Source organism: Melozone crissalis, unplaced genomic scaffold (assembly GCF_028551555.1).
Source record: "Melozone crissalis strain CALT ecotype California unplaced genomic scaffold, PUWL_Pcris_2 ptg000006l_1, whole genome shotgun sequence".
Classification (NCBI taxonomy): Eukaryota; Metazoa; Chordata; class Aves; order Passeriformes; family Passerellidae; genus Melozone; species Melozone crissalis.
Window position 1 is genome coordinate 6,548,692 of NW_026535784.1, and position 27,136 is coordinate 6,575,827.

Genomic DNA, 27,136 nt, shown 5'->3' on the forward strand with positions numbered 1-27,136 from the left:
GTTTGTGATGGGAATACAGCCATGTCTGGAGTGCTGTGTCATGCTAAGGACTTAAAGGACCTTATACCAGCAAGTGTTGTTCCAACAGTGCAAATTCAAGCATTGTTCAGTTCTAAATAGCAGTGGGCCTGAAATATGTCCCTAGATGTGAATCTGAATGGAAGTGCCTCCCTTTACTTTGGCAGCCTAAAAATTGGTTGTTAAGGCAAATGCTTCTCTGTTGTTATGGACAGAATTTACAGACAGCTTTTTTCTTACAGCTGATTGATAGGCTGTTTCCAGAGGTGGAATTGTCCTTGCCTGTGTGGATAGACCTGAGATGTCTCCAGTTGTTATAGATAGGTATGGGGTTTTGTGTGTAACATTTTGCACAAGGCAATATACTTATGCCAGAGTTCAAATGTCCACAGGAACCTTCATGAACATAAAATGCTGCAAATCTGTGTAATTGGCATGCAGATTAATTCAGTTCAAAGGGAAGCTGACTGCTTAAAAAAACCTTGAGTTCCAGTATCTTGTAAAAGATAAATTGCAGAAAGTGGATACTTGTTCCTTTGCATCCTTTGATTGTTTTGCATAATCAGTAGGAACTCCTGATGGAAGTGGAGGCATTGAGGGGCTGTGTTACATTATGCTTGCTTTCTTTAGGAAACAGTAGGTTTACAATTGAAAAGTCAGCTTTGTTTATCAAACTCTGGTGTGTACAGTGCCAATTTTTTTTTTTTTCTTCTTTTGGCTCTTTCCTACCTATTGCCTTTAAAAATCACGTCTGCCATTTTTAGATGCAGGCTGTGTGTGAGAGCGCAGTGTTAGGGGAAGAAGAGGGGAGTGAAAGAGGGGCGACTGGGGTGTCCTGGCGCAGGCTGGGCACAGCTCTGTGTGTGAGCAGGGGCTCCCCTGGTGCAGTCCATGGCTGCCTGGCACGGGGCTGCTGCGGCTGGCAGGGTGGCTCTGTCCTCAGCCGCGCTCGTCTCCTCGGAGCTGGCTGAGGAGCACACGGCATCTGACCTTGGAGTGGCACCCAAGCCCCGGAGCGCTGGGTAGGTTCCTTCCCCTCGCTTTGCAGCCCCTGAGCAGAGCTGTGCTTAGGTCCCTGTCAGTGTTGGCGCTGTAACGGCCTCTGGCTTCTCCAGAGTGTCAGTCTGCAAAGGGAAATAATGCCAAGTGGGAATTCATGGGTCTGCCTCTGTGAGTGAGAAGGTAGCGTAGAGAAATGGTCCCCAAGCGTACAACTGGCTTTAAGTGGCTCGGCTGCTTTGCTGCATTTGAGTGACAGTGGCATTAAGGCAGCACAGATCCCAACTATTCATCTTTTCTGGGTAGAGCAGCTGTCTTTCAGTAACAGCTAGAGGAATGCAGCTCTCCTCTATGACACTGATGTCAGGCAAGCTCAGATAGAAAGGATAATAGGTTCATGCATAGAGGATTACATTATTTCCTTTACCTTAACAACTGACTAAGGTAAGAGGTAAATATTTATTTGTCATCTAGAGATATTACATATTTCTTATCATTTAAGTTAAAATCAGAGTTAAAAAAAATTAGATAAAATCTGATTTTACCCTATCTGTATATTTTACAAATACATTAATTTCCAGATGAATAATTCAAACTAAAGGAATATTAATTCACTAATTCCACTTAATTAATACTAGGAATGTATGAACTGAGAACGGCTAAGGAAATCCTAAATATTTTCCCTTTATCCCCTGTCCATCTCTTTTCTCCCCCCCCCCCCCCCCCCATCTCCCTTACCCATAGTCTTTGGATTTAAGTAGTGTATATATCCTGCAGGAAAACTGAAGGGTAAGTTTCTGTTTAGGATGGAAGTGCTAGCCCCTGAGAAGAAAACACATGAAGAGAATGAAGATTTGCAACAGTATCCTCAGAAGCCTGCAAGCTGTAAGAAAATGCTTAGGAATTGCTGCTTGATAAAGCGAATTTTTGCCTGGAAAAGTTTGAGCTCTAAAGGTACCTTTTCTATTGAAAATTTTAGTGTAGGAGAAATTGTTGTCCTTCCAAGAATTCTGAATTTTTTATACAATGGTATTACTGAATTTAACATCAGTCAAGTTACAGGTACAAAAAGCCTCTGCTGTCTTGAGTCTTTTGTGCGAGGAGATTAAAAATGGTACAGCTTTGATTGAGGTGCTTTATCATAATGTGATAAAAATAATTGTACTGCAGGAGTATTCATTTTGCAGCACATAAAAATACATGGTCTGCAGAAAAAAAAATCCTTCAGTCTGAAGATAGATGAGTAAATGTAAAATCCTAGCAATTAGATGTATTAATTTATCAGGGCCCAACCCAAAATTCTGTTTTGATGAGTAAAACCTCCTTTCATTGTCAGAGTATATTTGCATGGAAATTCCAGTATCAATCCCTTTGTCTTTGAGGAAATGAAGAAAGGTAACATTCTGTCACGTTTATACATGATGATGTTATGTACTGTATTTATTAATAAATACTAAAAGAAATGCTTCTTTTTTAAATTAGAAGTTGGCTGTGAACTATCTCACAATTGAAAGTTGAACTCTTTTATGAATAATAAATTAAACAGCAACTGTCTTGAAGTGATGGTTAATCTGCTTCACATCATTTCCTTCAGGAACATACAAACAGCTAAGAATTTTATTCACCACATTCCTTTTTTTTACCATTGTATTTGTACTTTGCAATGTTATGCAAAAACAGGAGGAAAAACACTGCCTGAAACAATTCTTTTGCATTTTGGCAGCACTTTTCATTCCCTCGTTTATGACGGAAACAAACAAACAAACAAACCAACCCCAAACCAGGTCCTCACTATATCCAATTTGTGTCAAACAGAATGAAAAGAAATGCATGACATTGTTTTGTCATGAAGAGCTAAGGCACCGTAACCTGAGTGTGTGATATGTTGCTTTATTTACACATTTATTTTAAAGGCTATGCTCTAGTAGCTTAGTTCCAGCTTTTAGAAACAATGTCATGGTTAAATATGACCTACCTTTGGTTTTAAACTGCACTGATCTCTGCATTGTCCAAATAAATAAGTGCTTCATTTGCCTTTTAATCTAAGCATAAGCATTTAGCTATTCTCAGCCACTCATTTAAAAAAGTTTAAGTTCATTTTTTCAACAAATGGCTACTTTAATCACATGTATATTATGGTGTGCTAAATACAGGTTTGATTTCCTATTATTGCAGCAGGTTGTATCTACAATTTGCTGAACTTTCTTTTTTTTTGTATTGTTACTGGCGCTAATGAGGCAAAAATAGGTTTTCTGTAACTCTTCCAGAACACTCATCCTTCTGCTCATGCAAATTTTTAGAATTTTTTCCACTGGATTATTTATCATCAGTCTCAGTAGCTTGAAGCAATCACCTTTCTAGAAATGATGAGTGAATCTAAAGTAAATTGCATTGAAGTTTATAGGTCTGATTCTTCAATACCTTCAAACTGGCTAATAATTTACACCTCCAGAGAGGGTCTTAAAACAGTCAATAGGTGATGATAGAATTAAGGATTCATTTTGTTTTGGTAAAGTGAATTAGCAGACAGATGCATTACTGTAAAATCGGGCTCAGTTTTAATCTGGCAGAGACAGAATCAGAATCTGACACATAGTTAACTCAAAGTGAAACCATTGATTTTGCTGTATGTAGTACCAGATGATAGAAAGCATATTCCCATAGGGATACCTTTGCAAGAAGATTTGAATATTCATCAGGATCAAGAACATGGACATTCTGAGGTGCTTCCTTTAGCACTGTGCTGGTGTCCAAGGTGACCTCACTGGCCAAATAGGCTTTGTTGGGCTGCAGTGATGGAGCACTCCTGGTACTCATGACAGTGCTGTGGGAGCTGAGAGCAGGAGGCCAGAGCTGCTTACTCAATGCCTACTGTTTTCTGTGGGAAGAGTGAGGAATGAGCCACCACAAATCACATTGTGGTGGCTCATTCCCACTTAGATGTTCTTTTACACTAATCGGATTCCCCACTGGTTATCTTAACCTAAATTACACCGGTGAAGAGGTATGAAAATAGTCATTAGACAGTTGAATCTTGCAGTTTAGTATTTAAAAATAACTGGAATTCTTTGTTCATATTTCTAAAAGATCATGATAGCTCTAAGTACCAGATTATTTGGTAACTCATTGCCCTTGTAACTGTTTGTAGCTGAAAATGCTGGACAGTAATGGATATTTAATCTTTCTTTTAAAAGAGATACCATTTCTCCTCTACAATTCATTTTTCACATTTTGTTTAATTTGTATAATCTTGCAGCTGAGTTTGTCAACATGTTTTAACTTCATAGAATTAATTATTCTTTCAGAAACAATTTCCATTTATGAATTTGGAGCAGGAAAATAAATATTTGATTTACTGCAATGTTGGGATGATTTAACTCTATTCTCAGAATGGAAAATCTTCACTCTCATGCTAAAATTTTAGAAAATTGTCACACTGGGGATGTCTTCCTACTCTTCCAGTTTCAAAATGTGGAAATAAGAAGAATGTTATTTCATAAGTACCAGAAAGATAATTATCCTCAACCCTTTTTGATGTAGAATTTAAACAGCATGGATTCAATGCACGAGTGCATCCTCAAAAGGATGATCCAAGAGAATTTTAAAAAAAAGCACTTTCTTGTATTTCAAAGAAAAGTAAATGGAATAACATGGTTGTCAATGGGAGACCTTTTCATGCTAAACCCAGTATTTTAATCAATGCTCAAGGCTCGGTTATTTGACTAATTCCATCAGACAGTAGTTTCAGCGAGCAGGTATCTTGTAACTGAGGCCAGAGGAACAGACTATGGCAGTGCCAGGAGTGCATCAGTGAGAGCTTGATGTGCAATAAACTCTGAGCCCAAGTTTAAAGGACATGTTGAAAAACTTTTGATTTGAAACGCTCAGTTTCAAAAATGGGCAGCCCTGAAGTGTCCTCTCACAAAATTGGCAGCCTCCTCAGCTAACCTAGGGCAGTTATGAGTCTTTCACGATCATTCTATGCCATGAATATGCATTTGCTGCAGATTTTGTAAAATGCAAATGAGAGACACCAAGAGGACAGCAAGTTGTCTGTCATGAAGATGAATTTGGAGGCATTGTAGTGCTGACTCTCTATTTCATACTGCTAAAATATTATACATAATCAACTGTTTATTTATTTTTGTTGTGTTTTGAAACACACTGTTTCCTCATATCACATATTTATGATTTGAGGTATAAGTGCTTTAGGAATAATCCCAAGCTGTCAATCACTGTGTGTGTTTTTCCCTGTCAAACAGTACATTTGACAAAGCATATATGGAAAAAATAGCCCAAGTTATTTCAGAGCTAGTTAAAATTCTGCTCTGCCTAGGATACTTCATACTGTCTCAGACCTTAAAAAGCTCAAAAATTCCTGCTGAAGATTGTCAGTACCAGATTTTTAAATATGGACTTCATGTGAAGAGTGCAGTAGTTTGTCTTCTGCAGCCCATTTGCCTTTGCTTGTCCTATGCAAATAAGTTGACCATTGCTTTGAAATCTAGTCACATCTCAGGGCCTCTCAAAGACCATGAAAATCTTTTTCCCTACTTGTTAAAAATTAACAAAAATGTTTATTCATGGAGTCCTTTAGACTAAAATATTTTTCCAATGTCTCTCAGCATTACCTGCTGGGTGCTTTTCTTTTGAGCAGTGAAGTGATGAGGCAAAGACAGCATGTAAGGTAGAAAGTGATGACATCAGGATTGCATACAGGATTTGCATTCCACTATCAAAACCTTCAACTGCCTTAATTAGAAAGCATCATGACTCATGAAACAGAATTCTTTTTCCTAACTTGATTACTGTAGCAAAAATGTCGTTTTTGTTTTTTGTGCATGGAGTGATAGTTCCTGAAATCTTCCTGGTCCTAATTAACCTTCCCTACAGGATAAATTTTAAATAAATGGTGTAGATAAAAGTGTCAGAAATAAACAATAAATAATAAATATTCAGTGTCAGGAATACCATATACTCCTGACTTCATTCCCTTGTCCCAGTAGCTGCTCTTAACTAACAATTAAACCTCTCCTAAATCATGGCTGATACACAGTTCAGATCTTAACTTGTCCAGTAATTGAATTTTTATGGCCTGTCAGATGTGTCCATTTTAATTTCCTATCATTTCAAACTACATCCTGTAGTTTTTGTGGGTTTTTTTTCCCCTCAGCTGTCTCATAGATGCTTTGAGCATTGTTTGGTTTCTGTTAAAATCACAGATTTACCTTTTTATAGGCACTAGGAAACATTTTTCCTATGTGTCTATAGAACTGCTGTTCACATGGCTTTGCAATTTTGAGTCTGAAAACCTCTAAGAGAAAAAGAAGAGGTGGGGGAGGAAGAGGGAAGAAAAAGAAGTAGGGATTGAGGAAGGGATTGAGAGAGAAATTGTGGAGAGACTGAGGATTGTGTCCCTTGCTGAAATTCTCCTTTCTGTTCTAGGTGCTGAGCATGTAAATAATTAGATCATAACCCTTTGCAATATTTCTTGAATGCTGAAAAAGGAGGCTTTGCAGTCTATTACTGCATGTATTAATGACTGAAGAGATTAACATATCTGAGATTTTATGCTGTGAACACAAACGTAGAAATCCCTTTAAAAATGGAACCTTTAATAGTTTTAGGCAATACAGAAATCTTTATTTTTGTAAAAACTATGAAGTTTGCTTGAGAATTCAAAACAAGCACTGTTTAGTCCACTTCATCTATTTGAAATATTTATTGAAATGTTTTAGAATTTGATGCTGCTGATCTTGCTGTACATGTTATTCTGAAGTAAATTTGCTACCGAGGAAAACTTAAAGGGCAAAAAGCTTATTAATTTTGTGTCTTTGAATGATATTTTTTTCACAATTAATTAACATTTCTCAATATTGCTTTGCATATTTCTTTAATGACAGTGAAACCTGAATTAGCACTGTTTTCTTATTTGTCTCTCGTAAGTCAAGGTTTCATGTTGCCTTATTCTTTCTGGCTCTCTGACCAAATGATCCATTTTGTGTTATGAAAGTTTTACCTTCTGAGCAAATATTGAATACATTGTATATAAAGATTTTTAAACTAAATTAACTGGATGGAAAATGTGAATATAATCCATTTAAATGTAAAAGTTTTGTTAAGTGGACATTCTTTATTTATTTCGATTTTTTTTCCTTGAAATCAATATAGGATTCTTAGCTAAATAATTCTTCACTTAGAGTAAAGATGTAGATGTATATATTTACTGAGTATGAAGAAGCTGTTTTAAAAATGCTAAGAAAAGAAAAAAAAAGATGAGGGGTAATAATCTATTTTTGAATTATCTTTTTTTTGCTTTACACTTAAGCCTGTTCACCCATTATAACCTCAGACAAAGGAGTTTGTATTAAGTTACCTGGCAAAAAGGGGCACCTTGTAGTTTGTTCCCTTCTTTCCAAATCCTAACTCTGCAAGGCAAATCATGACAGTAAAATTAGAGGCTCTCCCTGGTGAAGGTAATTTTCTTTTAAATTTGTAGCATGGAGATATCTAATCTCAATAAGACTTCTAATACTCTCTTCAGGGCAGCAGTGATAGTTAATGTCACAAATTACCAGGAAGGTGTACTATTTAGGAATTCTTGCTGTCTTTCAGAGAATTAAAATGGGAATTGGAAAAACATGGATTCTCGTGATTTAGAATCATTCCAGATTAATGTTTTGGAAAGGGCTTTTACTGTGTAGTTGTGTAGAGACTTGTTAAACTGAGCATTGCATGTAGCTAATGAAAATGTGAAGGTCTGACACACACTTTTGTATGTATAAAATTATGTCACATCATTTTTGGATTGAGACAGTGTAATAGTCATTCTCCTTTATTTCTTGTAAAAAACGCCCCATAGACATGTATCTTATAAAGTTTTTTTCTTTATAACTTATATAACTATAACTTTCTATATAACTTCTTCTTAAAGTTTTAAAATTAGTAGTTAGAGGCCATAGTCATTATGAAAAATCTTGCAGCTTTACTCCATACTTAAAAGGTTTTTAAATATTTCCAAACTTTCAAATAAAGTGTCCAAACCCTTGCAATAGCCACTATTACAGTCTGGGGAAAATCCATACCTGCATTTTTAGAGCCCTTGAAACAGTTATTAGTGCCTATAAAAGTAAATATTATCCATAACTAAATTTTTAAAGATGCTTGATACAAAGATATCAATTTGCAAAGTGCAGATTATGAAGTCAGCTTCCCTTAGCGTGAATGTGCCTGTTATGTAAGGAGAATGATATTCCATGGAAATCAGATTTCCTCAGGGTTTGACATTCAAAGGGCAAAACATGCTCCACAATTAACCCCTGAGAAATAAGGCTCAGAAAGATGTGGGTGTATCACTTCATGGAGTTTCTGCTTTATGCTTCCCTGGATATATAAACATTACACAACAAGACCCGTCTCTCCTTTTCTCTCAGAGGTTTGTTTCCTTCATGTCAAAATGGATTTTTATGGTGTCCTGCAATTGCCACCTTTCTAATTCCAGTGTTGCCATTATCAGGAGGGACGTGATGCTGGAAGATGAAGCCTTAACTCATGGCAGGTTGCTGCCTAAGACTCTGCATTTGCAGAGCAGTAAGTTGAATTAATGAGATTTTTTGCTCTTTGTGTCTCTTTCTCTTCCTACTGACCAGTATTAGCATGAAGCTGTTTGCATAAGTGTCCTAAAAATGCAAAATTTTAAATTAGCTCTAATTAAGAGCTATGAACAGACCTATTTTATAAACTGTTTAGTTTTTGATTAATCATTGCAAATGAGTGTTTTCTTTCCATATAAAAAGCATGAGGAACCATCAAGCTGGCTGGAACCTTTTCAGGAATGTCACTCTGGACTCTGCATAGTGAAATTTAATTTTTTTTTTTTTTGAGATCATTAATCCTACTTACCAATGGCCAAATTATTGTTCAGTCAGTTTAAAATATTAAAACACAATCTTCTTCAGTTGGGCTGAAGAATGTAAGGAATAGCTGATTAACTACTTTTAAATTGGCTAGTTATACCAGAAATAAAATTTTCTCTATTTTTTCTTGTTACTCTAGCAAAATTGGAGTTACTGATTCAATATTATGCAGATATTTGAAAACTATTCATTACACTACAATATAGAAATTATATTCTTTGAGGATGAAAGCAAGCCATGAAGTTCTGACCTCTCAATTGGAGAATCTGATGTCTAATTTTGTTTCCCCATATTGTCCTTCATTTTTACACAAAGGTCAATGTTCCATTTTTTAAAAGAAAAAAAAAGAGAAATGTTGCTAATTTATTGAAAATTTGTTAACTAAAAATCAAGTTCTAGCAATCTAGCAAGGTTTGGAATAGAATAAATGGTAGAGGTTTGCTACTTTTGGAAACTTAAATATATCCTGTAAGAAACCAATATATATTCCTATTAAGTGTCTGTACTTAGAGTATCTTTGATTTTTACCCTGTCTGCCAGCTGCTGATTTTTTATTTAAAAAATTTTTATCAATCCAAAACTAATAGGCCAAAGAAGCATATTAGATTAAGTGGAAGGACTTTTATATTCATGGCATACTTAGGAAATGGAATAAATCTTTAAATAGCTTGCCACTTTCCATCTGGGCATTATTCCAGCAATTTAAATGACTTAAAATACTGATAGTATTCCAGATTAAATGAGAGTTCTGAATGTCTGTTTATAAATGGCATAGCTCATAAAGAACTGAATTTGTTGTGGTGGTTGGTGAGATCGGCATTTTGTTTACCGAATTTACTGGGTATTAGTGCAGCATCACACAACTGCATTTGCAAGTGTCTGTCCCTGGAAAAAATCCTGTGGCTGGAAGGAGCACTTCTATTGCAGATCAAGGTAGCTGACAGAAGCAGCTTCTTAAAAGAAGTATGCAAAACCAGAGTTCTTTTAGTTTTGTTTTGGGTTTTTTATTATCATGCTGAATCATTATGACTGGATAACTTTTTGCAAAAGATCAAAATAAAAGGAAAACCAGCATATCTCAGAAGTGAAAAGTTAGGGCAGAAGAAACGAGGGAAAAACAGTAGGAAATGACAAAATTGCATGTTGCTTTGTTTGCTCCTGCTCCCCCCCTTTAATTCAAATTCTTGTTTCCATGGGAGTCTGCAGTGCGGTCTTGGTAGTTCTGGCACACAACAGTTCTGACAGGATAGATGTGCCCTTCTTTCAGCCCAAAAGGGGTAACTGAGAGGATATGGGGCTTTTCATTGTTGCAGTAATGCTGTCCTGCTGGCACCTCCCTGCTGTTCCTCCCAGTAGCATTATCTTCTTGGCAAGGAGATGTGGTCTCAGTTATTCTTAAACTTTCTTACTCATCCTTTCTGTGTGCAAGAAACTAATGAAAAGTCAATAAGGAGGTGAAGTTCTTCACCAAGCCATCTGAATGTTTAGTGGGCTCAATGACAGCATTAGTCATATGTGGCAACAGTGCAACTGAATTTTCCAGATCACCCCAGCCAAATGCCAGCAAGCCTATACTGTGTAGGAAAGCAGAAGTCAAACTTAGCTTCACATGTGTCACAGAAAATGGTGCAAGAAATACTGAGTTACCTGTGTGCTTTTTGCATTGTTCTCTGCAACTCTCTATGTTTGAGGCCAGCCTGATTTCTTTGATATACGGGGTGGGAAAAGGAAAATTATAATAGATGAAAAAGTTGAAAAATTTTATTACCTGTGATACTGAAAATCCTTTTCTAAAACACCATTTAGTTTGTGTTATCTTTGGTCTTATAAAAGCAAGATACTTGAAAGAGTTGGGCTTATCATTCTCAGCAGTAGAGAAAACCTATTTCTGACAATAAGAGAACTCAAGGTCTAGGGCAATAGTAAGGTGAAACTGGTTTAATCACCTCCTGCTGGCATAAGTATGTGCGTGGGTTCAAGTTGACTTGAATGTAACAGCAAGGACTGCCAGCAAGAAAGGATCGTGGTTAAACCTCTGTCAGCTCACATTTCCAAGTTCCTCTGAATAGAATTAACATCACTAGGTCTGACTTCCTTGTTATACTTATTGTATATACATATTTAAATCCATTAAAATGCTACAGCTTTTGACTGTGGCATCTATCAGCTGAGCTGTTATGAATTTCTCTATGTTTATCTTTGCGTTTGTGTTTGTCTTTGCTGGTTGAGAGGTAATATTTTTCAACTGAGGACCATTCAGTTGACAAGAGCTACCCTTTCCAAGCTGTGATAGTTTCACTGCTTAAACTAAGTCCTTTCACTCATACCACTTCTGATGAAACTGAGATGAAAAGTGACCAGTGAGAAAAATCAAACCTATATGGAGTAGGTAAATCATCACAGTATGTACCTACAGTAACATAGAATTTGTTCTTTTGTTTCTGATTCTCAATATCCTCTGCTGTGAGAAAACACAGAAGTTACTCCATCTCCTCCTAGTTTTGAATTATATGGGGACATAGTAACTGCACTGCACCTATCTGTTTATCTCCTTCCTTGCTGTAAATTCGTCTGAAAGCAAAACACATGTACTTTTAGTACAAAAATGTAGGGGGATAGAATATAAGAAAATAAAGATAGTGTAGAAAGTAATCTTACCCCTAAGGAGTTGCAGCTGGGCCAATTATCAAAGACTAGGAGCAGGCCTGACTTTAACAGGCCACAGCTGTAACCAATGAGTGGAAGAGTGCTATAAAAGAGTGGGGTGGCTTCTTGAGAGGGGAACTGGAGTTAGGTAGCTGTTTTGTGAAGAGGAACGAGTCAGTGCTCAGAGGAGCTGATCACAAGAAACACCAAGGAGGTATGAAACTTTTGTAATAAGGAGACAGCAGTATGGAGGCCCTGCAATAAGATGACTATGCAAGAACAATGCAATTCCATAGTTGTTGAGTGAGCAATTTAGAAAAGAGTTAACAAAACAGGATATAAAAAGTAAAAGAAGTCCATATGGTTAATTTATGCTGAAGAACCAGATTTCTTCTCCCGCAGAGCCCCTGTGTCATAGAATATGCTGAGTTGGAGGGGACCCATCAAGATCATTGAGTCCAACTCCTGGCCCTGTGCAGGACACCCCAAGAGTCACACACTGTGTGCCCAACAGTGTTGTTCAGACACTTGAACTCTGTCAGGCTTTGTGCTGTGACCCCTTCCCTGAGGAGCCTGCTCACCGTGCCCAAACACCCTCTGGGTGAAGAACCTTTCCTTTGTATCTAATGTCTAACCTAAACCTCCTGATGTGATTCGAAAGGAGTCAGTTATGACAAATTTTAGGTATTGACATTATGTGTTTCTTGTTTTCTGAGTGAATCCTTGGCATTTGACTTGCAGAATATTGAACACTTAGACCATGAATAACTAGGCTTTGAACATATATGAAAGGCTGTGTATCAGGCACTGTGAAAATGAGCTTCCATGAGTTTCCTACCAAGTGCCCAAATTAGTCAATACCTTTGATCTTAATCTCACAGTACCTCTGTTCTGCATAAAGTAAATATAATAATAACCTCTCATCTCACAAGGATATTTTGAATATAAATGTAGTAATGTTTGTGAAGCGCTCAGACACTGCAATGAGGAACATCAGAGAGAAATCTGTTTTCAGAACAGATTTTCAATAGTGTTTGATAAGCAAGTTATGGGGGCTCAAAATGAGGAAAGTGTGAAGTTTTGAATTTGGTAAGTGGCTGATATCCATGAATTAAATTAGCTTATCAAAAGAAGCTCCTGTTCAAACTAAAGCACATCATCATGTCCTTAAAAGGTTGCACCACAATGCATATGTAGAAAGGGGCTGAACTAATGCTGTTAGGATTTATGATCATGGTACAGTTCTTTTGATGTGTACTTCCCATGTAATTAATATATGTACCAGAATTTCTGCGTGGGAAGCATTCATAACATCAGATAACATAAATTCAGATCTTGGCTTGTAGTACAGCTTAAAAGCAAGGGTAATGTGATTGATCTAAGCATCAATCCCTATTACAAGGGGTGAGGGCTACAGAAGAATGTGCACCTTTCCCTTAATTGTGTGATGCTAAATTTTGGCTTACTAGAATGAATGAGAATCTTGCCATTAAATCTCACTGTAAAAGGAATTTCACTCAATTGCTTTATATAAATAAGCTTATTCTGATAAGTTAAATCTTTATCTAGGAGAACAAAATTCCACCAAACTTTTAGCTTTGTAAAATTACCTTTTTAATGAATATAGTATTTATTTAGAACGAACATTTTGGGGAAAGAACATTTTTTCTAGTTGATTCTGTGCTTTTTCAATAAAAAATAGTAACAAAATAATACTCAATTTTTGCTAGAAATATTTCGTGTCTCATTTTGAACATGATGCCAGTACTTAATTTATAACCTCATTTAAACTATTTCTTTACTTCATTTTATACGCTTCAAACTATAAAATCTCCAAATCTTGAGAAAAGAGAGGAAGTTTTAGAATTTTTATCACCAAAATCAAATCACAGAAATGGGAAAGAAACCCAATATAAATTTATTTTTATAATTCAGTTAAGCTACAATTGAATCTATATAAAAACTAATCAGTATACTATAATTGAAGAGATATTTTTGGACCAATGTACCAGCTGGTATCACAGATGGTACAGATGGCATAAAGCTCTTTAATGAGACAAAGATAATGTGTTGGCACAAAGGAAGTTGAGTGTATGAACATGTGATTTTTCTTTCTGATTATAAAATGTCTAAGCAGTGCAATTTTAATTGATACACAATTGATACATTTGTATTCCACAAATTGGGTAAATACTAGGATTAATACTTTGCAGTCAGTGACATCATTATAACCTTAGGTTGTTCTGGAAAATCTTGTATGCCATAGTAGACAACAACTTATTAAACAAGGTGGTTGGAAAGAAAGAATTGCAAAGCAAGTTTGATATTATTTAACCTACCTGATGGGTTTAATGGATAAATTTATGGAAATATCTGAATCCCTCATAAAGGTTTTATTCCATGAGCTTTTATATCGGTATAGACATGGCAAGAAGTATGATAGTGGTATTGGCAGTGAAGAGTCTTGTCCTGTTGTTTGGCCCCCCTGAGCAGAGCCTGGCTCCATGCTCCTGCCACCCTCCCTCAGGTACTGACAGACATTGATGAGCTCCCCTCCCAGCTGTGTCTTCTCAAGGCTGAACAGGCCCAGCTCCCTCAGCCTGTCCTCACAACAGAGCTGTTCCAGTCCCTTCAGCATCTTTGTCACCCTCCTCTGGGCCTGTTCCAGCAGCTCCATGTCTCTCTGGTCCTGAGGAGCCCAGAACTGGACACAGAACTCCAGATGAGCTTCACCAGGGCTGAGTAGAGGGGCAGGATCACCTCCCTCAGCCTGCTGGCAATGCTCTCCCTGATGCACCCCAGGTACCACTGGCCCTCCTGGCCACAAGGGCACTGCTGGCTCAGATCCTTCTCTGCAGAGCTGCTTTTCTCTGCTGGTGCCTGCACCTATTCCTACCCTGGTGCAGGATCCTGCATTTGCCTTGGTTGAATTTCAAATGGTCCCTTCCTGCCCATCTCTCTCAACCTGTCCAGGTCCTTCTGATGGGATGCACAGCACTCAGGGGTATTGGCCAGTCCTCCCAGCTTTGTGTCATCCATGAACTTGCTGAGGAGGAATCTGGACCTTTATCCAAGTAATTGATGAATAATTAAACAGTACTGGGCCCAGTACTGAACCTTGGGGGTTATTACCTGTGACAGGCCTCTAACTAAACCCATGCCACTGATTACAACTCTGGGATCTGCTGTTCAGACAGTTTTCAATTCATCCTGCTGTCCACTCACCCCATCCACAATTCCTGAGTTTACTTGTGACAGTTGTGAGAGACACTGCTGAAAGCCATGCAAAAGTCAGGATAGACTATACTTGCTGCTCTTTCACATCAGATCCTGGATCTTGTGGTTGAAACAAAGCTAATAAAGATGTTTGGCTGGGACAACAAATTGCTGCATTCAGTCACCAATCCAGAAGAAAAATTGTGTAGCTTAAAGCCCCGAGGGAAACCTTGTGAAGGGAACAATTGCCCTCAGGACAGGGCAAACTCTGCTGGGTTCCTGACTGATCAGGAGTTGCAACATTCCTCCAAATGGCCATGAATGGAGACATATCCAAAATATGGCCTTCTCACAACACCTCAAAGTTCTAACACAAAAAGGTGAATTTTCTTGCCTTCTTTCAGTATCATAAAGTCCATTTATCCACCGATCCACACAAAAGATGTGCCATTGCTCAAGGAGTCACCTTCTGCATTACATCTCAAACTGAGTGGTTAACATTTTGTTTGCAGTAACCACCAGGGTACCACAGCCCTGTTTCTAAGGACAAGACTTATATGAAATTTTTTTGAGCAATTTTTAGGTTTGATCTTCCTTAACTCCAGCTGAACTAGAAGTAAAATTGAAAATTTACTGAATTTTAACAGACCAGAGATATACATCAGTGTGTTTCAGTAGCTCATAAAATAATTTGATGTTAACCATAGAATGTGGCATCTGATTGTCAGCTGCCTTTCTTTCATTGCATTAGGCATTTGGAGAATTGTGCAGGAAATTATTTATTCTTTTTGCTTAATATCAGTTATAGAAATATTCTTAACCTTCCTCGGAGAAGTGCAGGTGTCTTTGTTCTTGCCTCTGCCTGCTGCACAACAGAGCTCGAGTTACGTTCTTTGTTGCCTTTCACTTTTTGTAATAAGATGCACTTCTGGAAATCAAGTAAAAAAACCTGCCAATTGAGAAATAATATTTAAACCCCTCTTTATGCCAGAAATGAAGTACTTCACTAAGAAAAAGGCTGTGGGAAATAAACCTTCTGCATTGCATAGACATTGAATCTCTCAGCTTTTCTAAGCACTTCACAATGCTCTATGGGATCCTCAGGGTGAATTTTCTAATCATTTTTAGTTATCTTAATTTCAAGTTTTATCAAAATTTTCAAGTTCCAGGTAAGAAGTTTTGCATACTTATTTTTCATTAATTTAGTAAATACTGTATTTTTTTAGATTTTCTTCCATGTAAAAAATTGATTATCAAAATACTGTATGAATTCATAAATTCCTTTATTTATAATTATTCCATAAACAGCAGTCATTCTTAGAGGAAAAAATGGCAACTTACATTAGTAAGATGATGAAATATTTCCCCCAAATAATATTTTAGGATCATTATAATGTACTATTTTGGCAAATTAAGTGTCAAAAGGATGTAATAAAGCAGTCATATTTGAATTAATTACATAAGTTAAAAGTATCAGAGCGCTAAGTTTTGGAAAAGTTCAATGGGGGGGTTATATTTTTTTCTTACCCTATAATACAAATATTCTTTCAATTTTGCAGTAGCTTCTGCTGTGATGACTTATTTGAAATAGAGTAGTTGGTTTAGGACTATAAAAATATATTGAAAAGGGACAATTAAGGTTTGTGGAGCTGTAATAAGCAAATTTTTTTTAATGTGTAAGTATACGTTCTGATGTTTCTAAGGTAAAATATTCACTGAATGTATGTTTCCCTGAGATATGTAAACTAAGAACAGAGTTTCTTCTTTCACCTGATCAGCTTAGGAGCAAAAGGTGGGTCAAACCATGGAGGTGGATATATAGACATTAGTTAGTTATCTGCTTCATCATCCCCATACAGATGTACCAGGAATCCAGCTCTTTCTGTGGACAGTGATAAATTATGCAGAGATATCGAGGCTGAGTTAACTCTACGGTGGGAAATAATATGCAAGTGCTCATGCAGGACCTTCTTCACTTGGCTAATTAGCCAACTGAGCAATGCTAACTATAGCAGGCATTGTGCCATGTAAGCAGAGCTGCACTGCTTCTGAGACACAGCCACTGCCTGTACACAATGCTATTTTTGGGAACTGTGAACTTCTCACCGCTTATTCAGAGTGAGCTGCATGCACCTAGCTCCCCCCTGGAGTGCAGAGAAAGAAGGCTGCTTCGCACAGGAAAAACATAAAAGAGATAAATGGCATTGAGTTTCTTTCACCTGTGGGCTGGGTCTCCTGGAGGTATACACAGAGTCCCAGTCAGATTGGCCTCTGTGGCAGATCTGCCAGGCTGCCACTTGCTCAGTGAGTGTGAGCAATCTGTTTTCTTTCCTGTCGTCTCTAAAAGTGGATATCTCCCTACAAATTTGGAAATAAAGACGCCACAACTGTTCAAGGAAATCTCATTCTTTTCGTAAAAATGCCATTACTGAGACATTAGTAGCAACTTTGCTAGTATGAGTAGAGATCTGAAAATAGCCAGTCATTAGTTCTGGTGGTTGATCCAAAATTACTGGAAAAGCACGGTTTGAGATTGAGAGAAATGCTTAATGCACCCCAAAGATGTTGCCTATGACAACAAGAGCGTGATATGGGTGTCATACTGAGGGAGAGGATGCTATCCTGAGGGACCAGGACAGGCTTGAGAGATGGGCTCATGTCAGCATCATGAAGTTCAACAAGGCCAAATGCAAGGTTGCCCAGAGAGGTTGTGGAGTCTCCTTCACTGGAGGTGTTCAGGAAATGTCTGGGCACAATCCTGTGCCATGTGCTCTGGGATGGCCCTGCTTGAACAGAGATTGGGCCACATCACCCACTGTGGTCCCTTCCATTCTGACCTGCTTTGTGATTTCGTGATTCTGTCCTGCAACTGGATCAGGGCAATCTGAAGCAAAAGATCAGGCTGCAAGGAGAATGGATTGAGAGCAGCCCTGAGGAAAGCACTTGGGAGCATTGGTTGAAAAGAATTTCAACGTGACTCAGTAATGGTGCGCTCGCAGCCCAACCACATCCTGGCTGCATCCAAAGCTGCCTGGCCAGGAGCTCCAGGGAGGTGACTCTGCTGCTCTGCTTCCCTCTGATGAACCCTCACCTGGAGTGCTGCATCCAGCCCAGGGAGACCCCAACATTAAAAAGACATGGAGCTGTGGGAAGGAGTCCAGAGGAAAGCCACAAAGATGATCAGAGGGCCGTAGCGCCCCTGTTGTGAGGACGGCAGTGGGAGCTGGGACCATGAAGAAGCAGCCTTCCAGTACCTCAGGGGGCTACAAGAAAGCTGGAGGAGAACTTTTTACAAGGGCTTGTATTGACAGGACAAAGGAGAATAGCTTTAAACTGAGACTACATTTAAATGAGAAAAAAGGAAGAAATTTTTTAATGATAATGGTAGTGAGGCACTGGGTCAAGTTTGCCCAGAGAAATTGTAGAAGGTCCATCCCTGGAAGTGTTCTAGGCCAGGCTGAATGGGACTCTGAGCACCTTGGTCTAGTGGATGGTAGAAGGGTTGGAACTAGAGGCTTTTTAAGGTCCCTTCCAACCTGAAACATTCCATGAAATTTTCTTTTTTTACGTTTTGAACGTCTAGGAAAATTGATATTTGGTACAAAATTTGAGTTAAAAAGGCAAGAGCTTCAAATAGACTAATTTAGGTTTGTTCCTGTATAGAAAGAAAAAAATAACTGATGTTGTTACAGTGCCACAAAATCTTTCAGTTGAACCAAATAATAATTTTAAGGTGAAAAATATTCTAGATATTTTTTTTCCGGCTGTGGGAGTCAGTTTCTCTAAGAAAGAAAAATGCTCTTAGAAGCTGTTTTGTAGAAGTTGTAATGAGTAGGTGGTAGGAGTACCAAAACTGCAGCTATTCAGGGTAAACCATGCTCAGAAGAGATAATTAAAAATTATTCTCCTTCATACTAAGGTCTATCTATGATGTTAATGCCTCCCTTAATGAATTAGATACACACTGCTTTTTCCATACCTTTTTTTTTTGCTGAGTTGTAGTTTATTTATCATCTTCAGAAAAGCTCTGGCACATTTTTCATCTGGTCAGCAAATTTGGAAAGAAATAAATGGATGCAAATCATGATTAATAACTTATTTACCTTGCTTTTCTTTTTCAAGCAGCACCCCACAGAGCACACATTCAAAATGCCATGAAATCAGCAAGTAGTAGTATACACAATATATACAGAAAGTTATTCACTTGGGAAAAACTCATTCTGCAAACTAAAAGAGCAATGAGAAATACTCAGCCAGGGCCTTTTGGCCTAAAAAACCTCTCAAGTTTTGACAGAAGGTCCCACCATCTCAAAGGCTCTCCATGTCACTTGACTGAAGCTCCATGGCTTCATTGATGTCCTCTGTGACCTCTGTGTCTCCAAAGTCATCGTCTCCCATAGGAAACTCTCTGCTTATCTCTTACCAACAGCTCTAAGATGATAAATGGAGCTTTTATGGAAATCTTGCACATGATAGTTCTGAACAAGGAAAAACTGGTTTCTTGTTTGGCAAAAGAGAGTCTTTTCAACTCTGAAAATGCAGTAAGAATTGTCCCTTCTGAAATACTCCCCTTCAGGAATATCTGCTTTTTGGAGCTGAGTGATTTTGCAATTCCTGGATGAAGAATGAGTACACAGATGTTTAGGAGATGCTCTTGTTTAAGCATTCTTTGGTTTTGGTAATAAATTCCACCTTGCATTGTTCATGAAGTGACTAATTTAGGAATCAGTCAGGCATCGTATCAGGTTGTGTTTTCCAGAGCACTTCATGGACTAATAGAAACTTACATGGAGATATTAGATTCTTTATAATTTATATCCTGTATGTCTTAGTATCATATTAAAAATCTTCTGCTATCTGGTTTTGGAAAGGACAGAGACAAAAGCAGGCCTCGTTAATGAATGAAAAGACCTTCTGTATTGTCTTTTTTAGTTGTGGCTTCCTTAAGATTTTAATAGTTTGAATTTGACTTGTTTAGCACCTGAAATTCAAGGTAAATAGTAAAATAATCAAATATATATTTGATTTCATACCTTTGGCTTTTTTGCATTAATTACTGTAGAAAAATGATCAAAGAAAAATGTCTCTTGGAGAATTTTTGTACTTTAGAACCGAAATTATATAATACCTACAAAAATGCTATCTTTAGGTTGATACAAAGGGAGAGGTCAAGCAATGTTCAAAGGCTTATTAGTCTTTTTTTTATCAACAATAGATACTAAACATTCTGTTCCTCAGAATCAGAAGCTTTATTTAATTTCTTTTATCTAGCTGGAGAAAGGTTAAAGGGAAAGATTAAGGCATTAAGATTTGTAAGAATTATGAGATTCTCTAAAGCATTTTCAAAGAAGCTTTATTTTTGGCTCAGCTGCACGATAACACAACCCAACTTTTGTTCTGCTTTCAACTGAGCTATTTATACTTTGGAATTCACTGTGGACGTTGCCTGAGGTTATTATTATTTTCCCTCCTGGGTTTGTTTGTTTGTTGGTGTTTTTTGTTTTGTTTTTGAAACGACATTTGGGAATATTATTCAAGCATTTATTTTGTGGTTGGGATGCTGTAAAATGCCCTTTTCACTTTCTCATTTACACTAAGTGACTTTACTGTGAGTTTAATTCAGTGGAAGAAAAATCTATGTCATACAAACCCAGAAAAGGAGGTGATATTTCTTGTAGCCTGATGGAATGAGACTTGGCCCCCATTTCACTTTTCAGAATGAAGTAAGGAAGCATGACAGGTGGCAGCAAAGAAGATACCAACATAAACTTCATCCCTGAAACAGGATCCTGTAGAAATGCAGCAGAAACATGTCTAGTGAAAATGGTTAGCTGTGTGGAAAGCTTCCTTTGGAATCTGAGCAGTGCTTCTAAAACTAAGGATTACTAACAGATAGTAGAAGCTTTACCAGGTGCTGAGTTGTGCAGACCTGTGTAGACTGTTTCTAATTTCCCGTTCTTCACAGAGCTGAACTTTGCTATGGCTGTTATCTGCTATAGTTTTTAGGTCAGCACAAGGCCAAGAAGAAAGTCTGTGAATTGAAAGGAAACAGATCAAGCATTGGACAAAACCAGATTTTACTTTGTGCACCTTTTTTTTTTTTTTTTTTAATAATACAAGACTGACTTGAGGGTTGAATTTTGTCATAGTATTTTGGTTTTGTTTTTATATAAATCAAAACCAATCCATGGAATTCCTTGTTACAGGACAGAAGTGGGACCATGGTCTCGGTCTTCTGCTAGCTTAAATAATTTTTGAGTCCAGGTGAAAATCTGAGAGGCCTTACCTGTTCTGACACACCAGTGCTGTACAGCTCATGCCCTGCATGGCATGAATTCTTCCTCATGGCAGAGGCACCAGCTTGAACCATGGGGCAAGGTGGAACATCAGGAAAGTGTTATGAGCTGACAGATGATTTTATAGGCTACTTGAGAAAGAGCAGATTTTTAAGGATTAAGTTATTTAATTAAGGATTTGGGTTTGTTTTATTTATTTTCAAGAGTTTATCATTCTCTTACGTGCTCTTTAATGACAGTCTCTGATGCAGATTTGGGAACAGCATGGGATCTCAGTCTAGTGAGAAAGCCTATCTCCTTTGGGAAATGATCCATGTATTTTACTGCTTTGTAACTCTGATTTCCTATTGATTTTTTATGTTGGATTGCTTATGGTTTAAGTACAAGTTTCTCAGCGTTAGTTTGAAACCTATTTAAGCCATGCTGTTAACTAATGTACTTGTTATAAGCTTTGTCCCCATTTCCTTGACATAAATTATACTCAGTTCATTCCAAACTGTTTACTTGCACTGAGCTAGAAACTACAGGGCAGCAGCTGGGTGTGAGTTAAAGAGGAACAACTTTACTAGAGAACATATTATATTAACAAATGACTTACACACAGGGCTCCCATCCCCATCCAGACCAAGCAGTGTTTTGTAGCCAGGGATGCTGGCAGGGCTTGGGTGTGCCTGAGCCTTTCAACAGAAGTGATTTCATCCTGACCTTTGCTTAACTGCTTGTGGATGGGGGGACTTGTGATTTGGTTTTGTGGCTGAGTGAACTTGGGGCAAAATTATGACTCAAACCTTCTGAGAAGAAAGTGCAGTGGCACGGGTATTATCTGAAAGCAATCTATTTCAACTGCCCTAGGAATCTAGATGAGAGTTTGAGGCAAATAAAAAGGGGCAGCCTCACCTTTGAGGGCCATAATAGACTTGTGGAAGCAGCTTTACAAGTAATGCTGTGGAAAAAGGATTTAAAGATAGAACTGTCACAATTTTTTAGAAGCATCTGCTACAAAAAGGCTGTAGAGCATACAAGAGCTGTGTGACTCAGCCAGAAACAAGGTGAAAGGCTCTTCTGAGTGAATGGTCTGAGTTTTCTTCAAGGCATCTATAAGTGTTTTAGTGGATAAGAACAGGGTGAAAGGATGTGACTGAAGCAGGTAAGTGTTTGCTACAGCAATTTACGAAGTTAAAAGGATTAAGTGTTCCTCTTTTTAGTACACAGAGAGGATCTTTAAATTTTATAGGAAATGATACTGTCTGGTTGCAGTTTACACTGGTTTTAACAGAATGAAAGCTGATCTGTGTCAAGCTATCACCACCTAGTGGTAATAGGGAAATGGTAACAGCAGCCTGGAAATTCTTTCAAGTATTTTTCTTAGCTGTTGTGCTTTCATTGGTGTTGTGGAATATGCAGAAGCAAGACTGATGAACTTTGATAGAAAACAAGTTAATAAAAGTGGCAGTAGTCCCTCACCAATTTAATTTTTATATTGTATGATATCTTGTTAAGGAGTAGTCAGTTAATAATTTCTCTCTTTAAAGTATTGCTTGTAGATGTAATTAGCAAGTGCACCATTTTATTATTCTTGCCTGATTTTTTGATGGATTGTTGATGTTTAAATGGGAGGTGAGGTTTATTTTATATGAGGTGAAAAGAGTTTTTTTAAAATGCAGCTAACTACATTTTATACCTACTTTGCACTGAATTGATTATAAATATATTTTGTTTGATGTATATGCATTTGATGCGTTGCTTAAAAAACAATTTTACTTTTTAATAAAAATCACTTTCAGTTGTAACTTATCAGAGTTCAGAAGTGTCCTTCTGGAGCACTGTCTTAGTGCACTGGTCAAACTAAAAGTGTAGCACTGATTGACAATTTTTCCATGTTTATTTTCACCCTGATTGTGTTTCAGTGTTCCTCAAACGGTGTGTATAGTGTTTTTTGGAAAGGCTTCTGCTTTTTTTGTAGTGCCTGACAAAATTTGAATGCTTTATTTTCCATTTTTTAAACGTTTCTGAAAGTGAGATATTGTTTCTTTTAGCATCTCAAGTACTGGGTGGCTGCTGTGAACCAGAAAGAAATGTGGTCTCTAATCTCTTTTTATAAGATCTTTGAGAAAAATAGAAATATTGGTGAAAGTCATTAGTTGCTTTAAACTTAGTTAAATTCTTAGAACATAACTGATTTACAAAAATTCATAACTGTTGTTTTTCTTTAAATTTTATTGTTAGATTTTTAATGTAAATTCTATATTGTTATGTAAATATTCAGATAAGTTACAAAAATATGAATTTAGCTAATAAAAAAGCGAGAAATAGCAAATTATTGTCCAAGTACACTGACTGAGCCCACAAAACTAATGTGCTGTACCTCACATTAAATGGCAGCCTTGTTTCTTGAAGTGGAAATAGATATTTATAATCATTTTTTGATAAATGTGAACATAAAATTACATTCCACTCAGAAGTTTTTTTTTTTTTACTATAAATTGTTCCATGTGTCAAAAAGGTGTTTTTTTGCATTATTAGACCAAGTAGTTTTTGTCTGCATTTTTAGGAAGGGTTTCCTCTGGTGACTTTCCTCTTCTGACACTTTGCTTTGATGTTTAGACTTATCAGCAGTGTGAATAAGCCTGTGGCTGCTTGGTTGGACACCTCTTAGGGTTTTCAGTGTAATCCACCTGAAATTCCTTTTCTGAACTAAAGTCTTTACATTGATGAGGAAGACTAATACCATTTTTTTTTTCTTTTTACTTTAAAATTACCGGTATTCTTTGGGTGATGGTTTTATCAAATCCAGTAGTATTTTGGAAAACTAAAAAAAAGAGGATAAGATAAAATCTGTGTACTATGTCCGAAATTATTTCTTCTAATGAATTTTTTCAGTTCAAATCCAGTTGTATGTTGCTAATTTAGAAAGAATGGCATGATGTGGTCGTTATCTCTGCCCTCCTCGCTTTCTTTTTCTATTAGTGATTACAAATATGAAGAGATTGTAATGTTTTTAAATGATACGTTGTTCTTCAATGTCTTAGTAAATTGAATGAATTAGGTACCCTCCATCTTTTGAGAGCTTTATCTGCTGTCATGCTGCAAAGTGGGAATTTGAAGATGAAGCAAAATGTGTTTTGGCCCATGGCTGTGCACATGGGTTTGTCTCACCTTGGGAGGTGCTGCTCATGGTACCAGTTACATCCCACTGCATTTCCCCTCAGAGGGAACTGGTGTGCTGATACACACAGTCAGCAGGGAGCAGATGAGGACAGGACATGTTTGTGCCTGCTGGACACACCAGTGCTGGCTTGACATCGTACTAAAGGCAGCAACAAGTGGATTAATTTTTATTTATTTTTTTTTAATTTCAGGTAGCATTTTGACTGTCGTTTGGATCCACGTATCAATAATGTTGCATTAGTGTTTGGACCTCTACCCCATTACAGGGTAGTCTTTCTCCTAGGTTTTTTTCCCTCAGCATCAGGAACTTGCATCAAGAGCTGCACTGATAGGACAAGAAGTAATGGATGCAAGCTGAAAGAGTGGAACTTTAGGTTTATTATGCAGAGTAAATTCTTTACTGTGACAATAGTGAGGTACTGGAACTGGTTTCCCAGAGAAGCTGTGGATGGATGCCCCATCCGTGTAAGAGTTCAAGGCCAGGTGGACAGGGCCCTAGGGGCACCCAGCCTGGTCCAGTGGGAAGGTGCTCCTACCCATGGCACAGGAGCTGGAACTGGCTGATCTTTAATGTCCCTTCCAGCCCAAACCATTCTGTGACTCTATGAACATTGCCATGTACTGACTACTGACTACACATTTGTATTCCTTTGTTCTCCTTTGATCAACCTAAATGGGTCCTTACCCTATTTGTCTGTGTTTCTTTAACAAAAATAACAGAGATATAATTACTAGCTGCATCCCACCATGTTTGCCACAACTTTACAGTCTCCTGAGCTCTTTCTCCTCCTCTGTGATGCCTCTCAAGGCTTTGTTGTACACCTGTAAATCTGTCTCAAGAACCAAGTGGGGCAGCTTTGTTGATATCTCCTGTGTTCAGTCTGCCTGATGGCACTGGTAGTGAAAGTTATGTGTCTAAGTAATAGAAGGATCTGTATAGTAAAACAGCCTCTCTCCATCACACTGAAATTAATTCATCACACTGAAAGGAATTAATTTACAAATAGCAAGCTGTAAGAATGCAAACAGGCCACATATGATGATTACTGATATAGTTATAAATTGTATTGGCAGTACCCCAAGTTCTTTGTCAAAGTTGGAACCCACTTATGAGCAATCAAACATGGAAGAGTCAGGGAGGTCTCACTCCTGAATTTTATGGTCCTAAGAGGAAGAGAGCTATTTATATTAGACTGCAAGTATTCAGTGGAAGACTAAAAGTTCAGAGATAAGAGTTAATGACTAAACCAGCATTCCAGGACTGAACTTCTAATTCTCAGAAATATTTTATTAATTAATGGGTTTTCTTACACGAACATACTTCTCAAAACAAATGATCAAGTAAGTGTTCTTGCTTCTAGAAACAGATCACAAATTTAGGTCAGCATACAATAAAAGAAAGTCCTTTAGGTGGCACCCCTTAGCAAACTCTCCATTGGAGTTGCTATAATTCTATCTGATGTATCAAGTGAAAATGTTTTCTTAAGGGTAACTGGTCTACTGCTCTCATTTTTTGATCCTCTTAGTGATTATATGAGTTTTCACAACAAATGTTGGTTGTGTAATCTGTCTGCCCAAGGTGGGACAGGTGACATCCAAGCTGCCAAAATCCTCAAATAAATCTAACCTTTGCTAGAAAGCGCCATGTTCACACCAATGCTTTGAATTTCTCTTGCTTCTGCGCTGTTAGGATGAAGAGGGAAGCCTAGCCTTGTGACTTTTTTTTCCAAAGAGAGAGGTGTTTGATTTTTAAACCAAATTGAAACTGTGAATGCAGAGCAATTAAAACCTTTTTTTGTTTGTTTGTTTTAATTGCCTTTTCCAGCAAGCAAGATCTTCAAGTTTTTTGGAAGAACATGGTTTGCTGGCATTGAGATGTTTTGTGTTCTTATGTTATCTTTTGAGCCCAAATTGGTCTTTTTTTTTGTCCAGACAATGCCTTAACATTGAAAATGCTTGGGGCCACAACACCCTAGCCATGAGAAACCACTCTTGCAATATTATTTTAACTTATTACCTATTCCCCTTCTCTACAAATTTTCATCTTGGGGCAAGGTTTTTGAGGCTGTCAGGGTTTGAGGTGTGATCCTTATGTGCCTGGTAGAAAGTAGAATATCCCCTGAAGAGGGTAATCAATAAGAGTGAGAAAGAAGCCTTTTTCAGAGTTCTTCAGGATAAAGAAATGGTATTCTACCAAGTCCCAGAGGTTCTGCGTTGATAACCATGGACAAGGGTTATGTTGGCATTTTTGGTGCTTTCAGTGCTCTGGAGTTCTATTTCCTTTGCTCCCCAAGGAGCTAATTATTTTAATACATACCTGCTAGGTCTCACTTTTTCCTGAAAAGAAAGATGAGATTTTTTTACAGCTTAAACATTGCTTTTACTGGAGAGATTGTTGGGATGTCTTGGGCCAGTGAATGTTTAGGGTGACACTTCTTTGAAGGATCAGCTGTTGTTGTGAAAAGAGCTGAACCAGGATTGTACATGATCATCCTTTTCTAGGCTCTGTTGGCTGGGATCTGGGGCTGGGATCCATAACTAATAACAAACTTGGACACTTGGGATTTAACAGCATGTGCCCTTACAGGTACATAGATATGTGACTCATGTATTTAAACCCACCAAAACTCTAGTAAACATGAACTATGGTAGTCTGCAGAAACACACTGTGTTTATGTGTGTGCAAAAGTATTAAATAAATACTTTTGCATTGGTGAAAAGCCTACTGTTCATTTTCTGATAAGTAAAATGAGGTTCTGGCAATGTATGATGATAACTTTATATTAACCTTCCAACCTTTTTGAGCAGAATTAAAAAAAAAAAAGTTGAAAATCAAAATCTTTATTCAGAACACAGATTAATCTTATAAAGACAATT

At 37.5% G+C, this 27,136-nt stretch overlaps 1 protein-coding gene across 4 annotated transcripts in view; it reads left to right on the plus strand.

The window, feature by feature from the left end:
• The window catches only part of KCNIP4 (potassium voltage-gated channel interacting protein 4), a 389,782-nt gene that overhangs the window by 41,025 nt on the left and 321,621 nt on the right, over positions 1–27,136 (plus strand). Inside the window, exon 1 of one of the 4 annotated variants that reach the window (XM_054295929.1) lies at positions 1,823–1,971. The exons of the other annotated variants lie outside the window; for them this stretch is intronic. Coding sequence (XP_054151904.1) covers positions 1,824–1,971 — 148 coding nt within the window. The 5' untranslated portion in view covers position 1,823. Of the gene's footprint in view, positions 1–1,822; positions 1,972–27,136 lie in introns of those variants that run through there. 4 annotated transcript variants of the gene reach the window in all.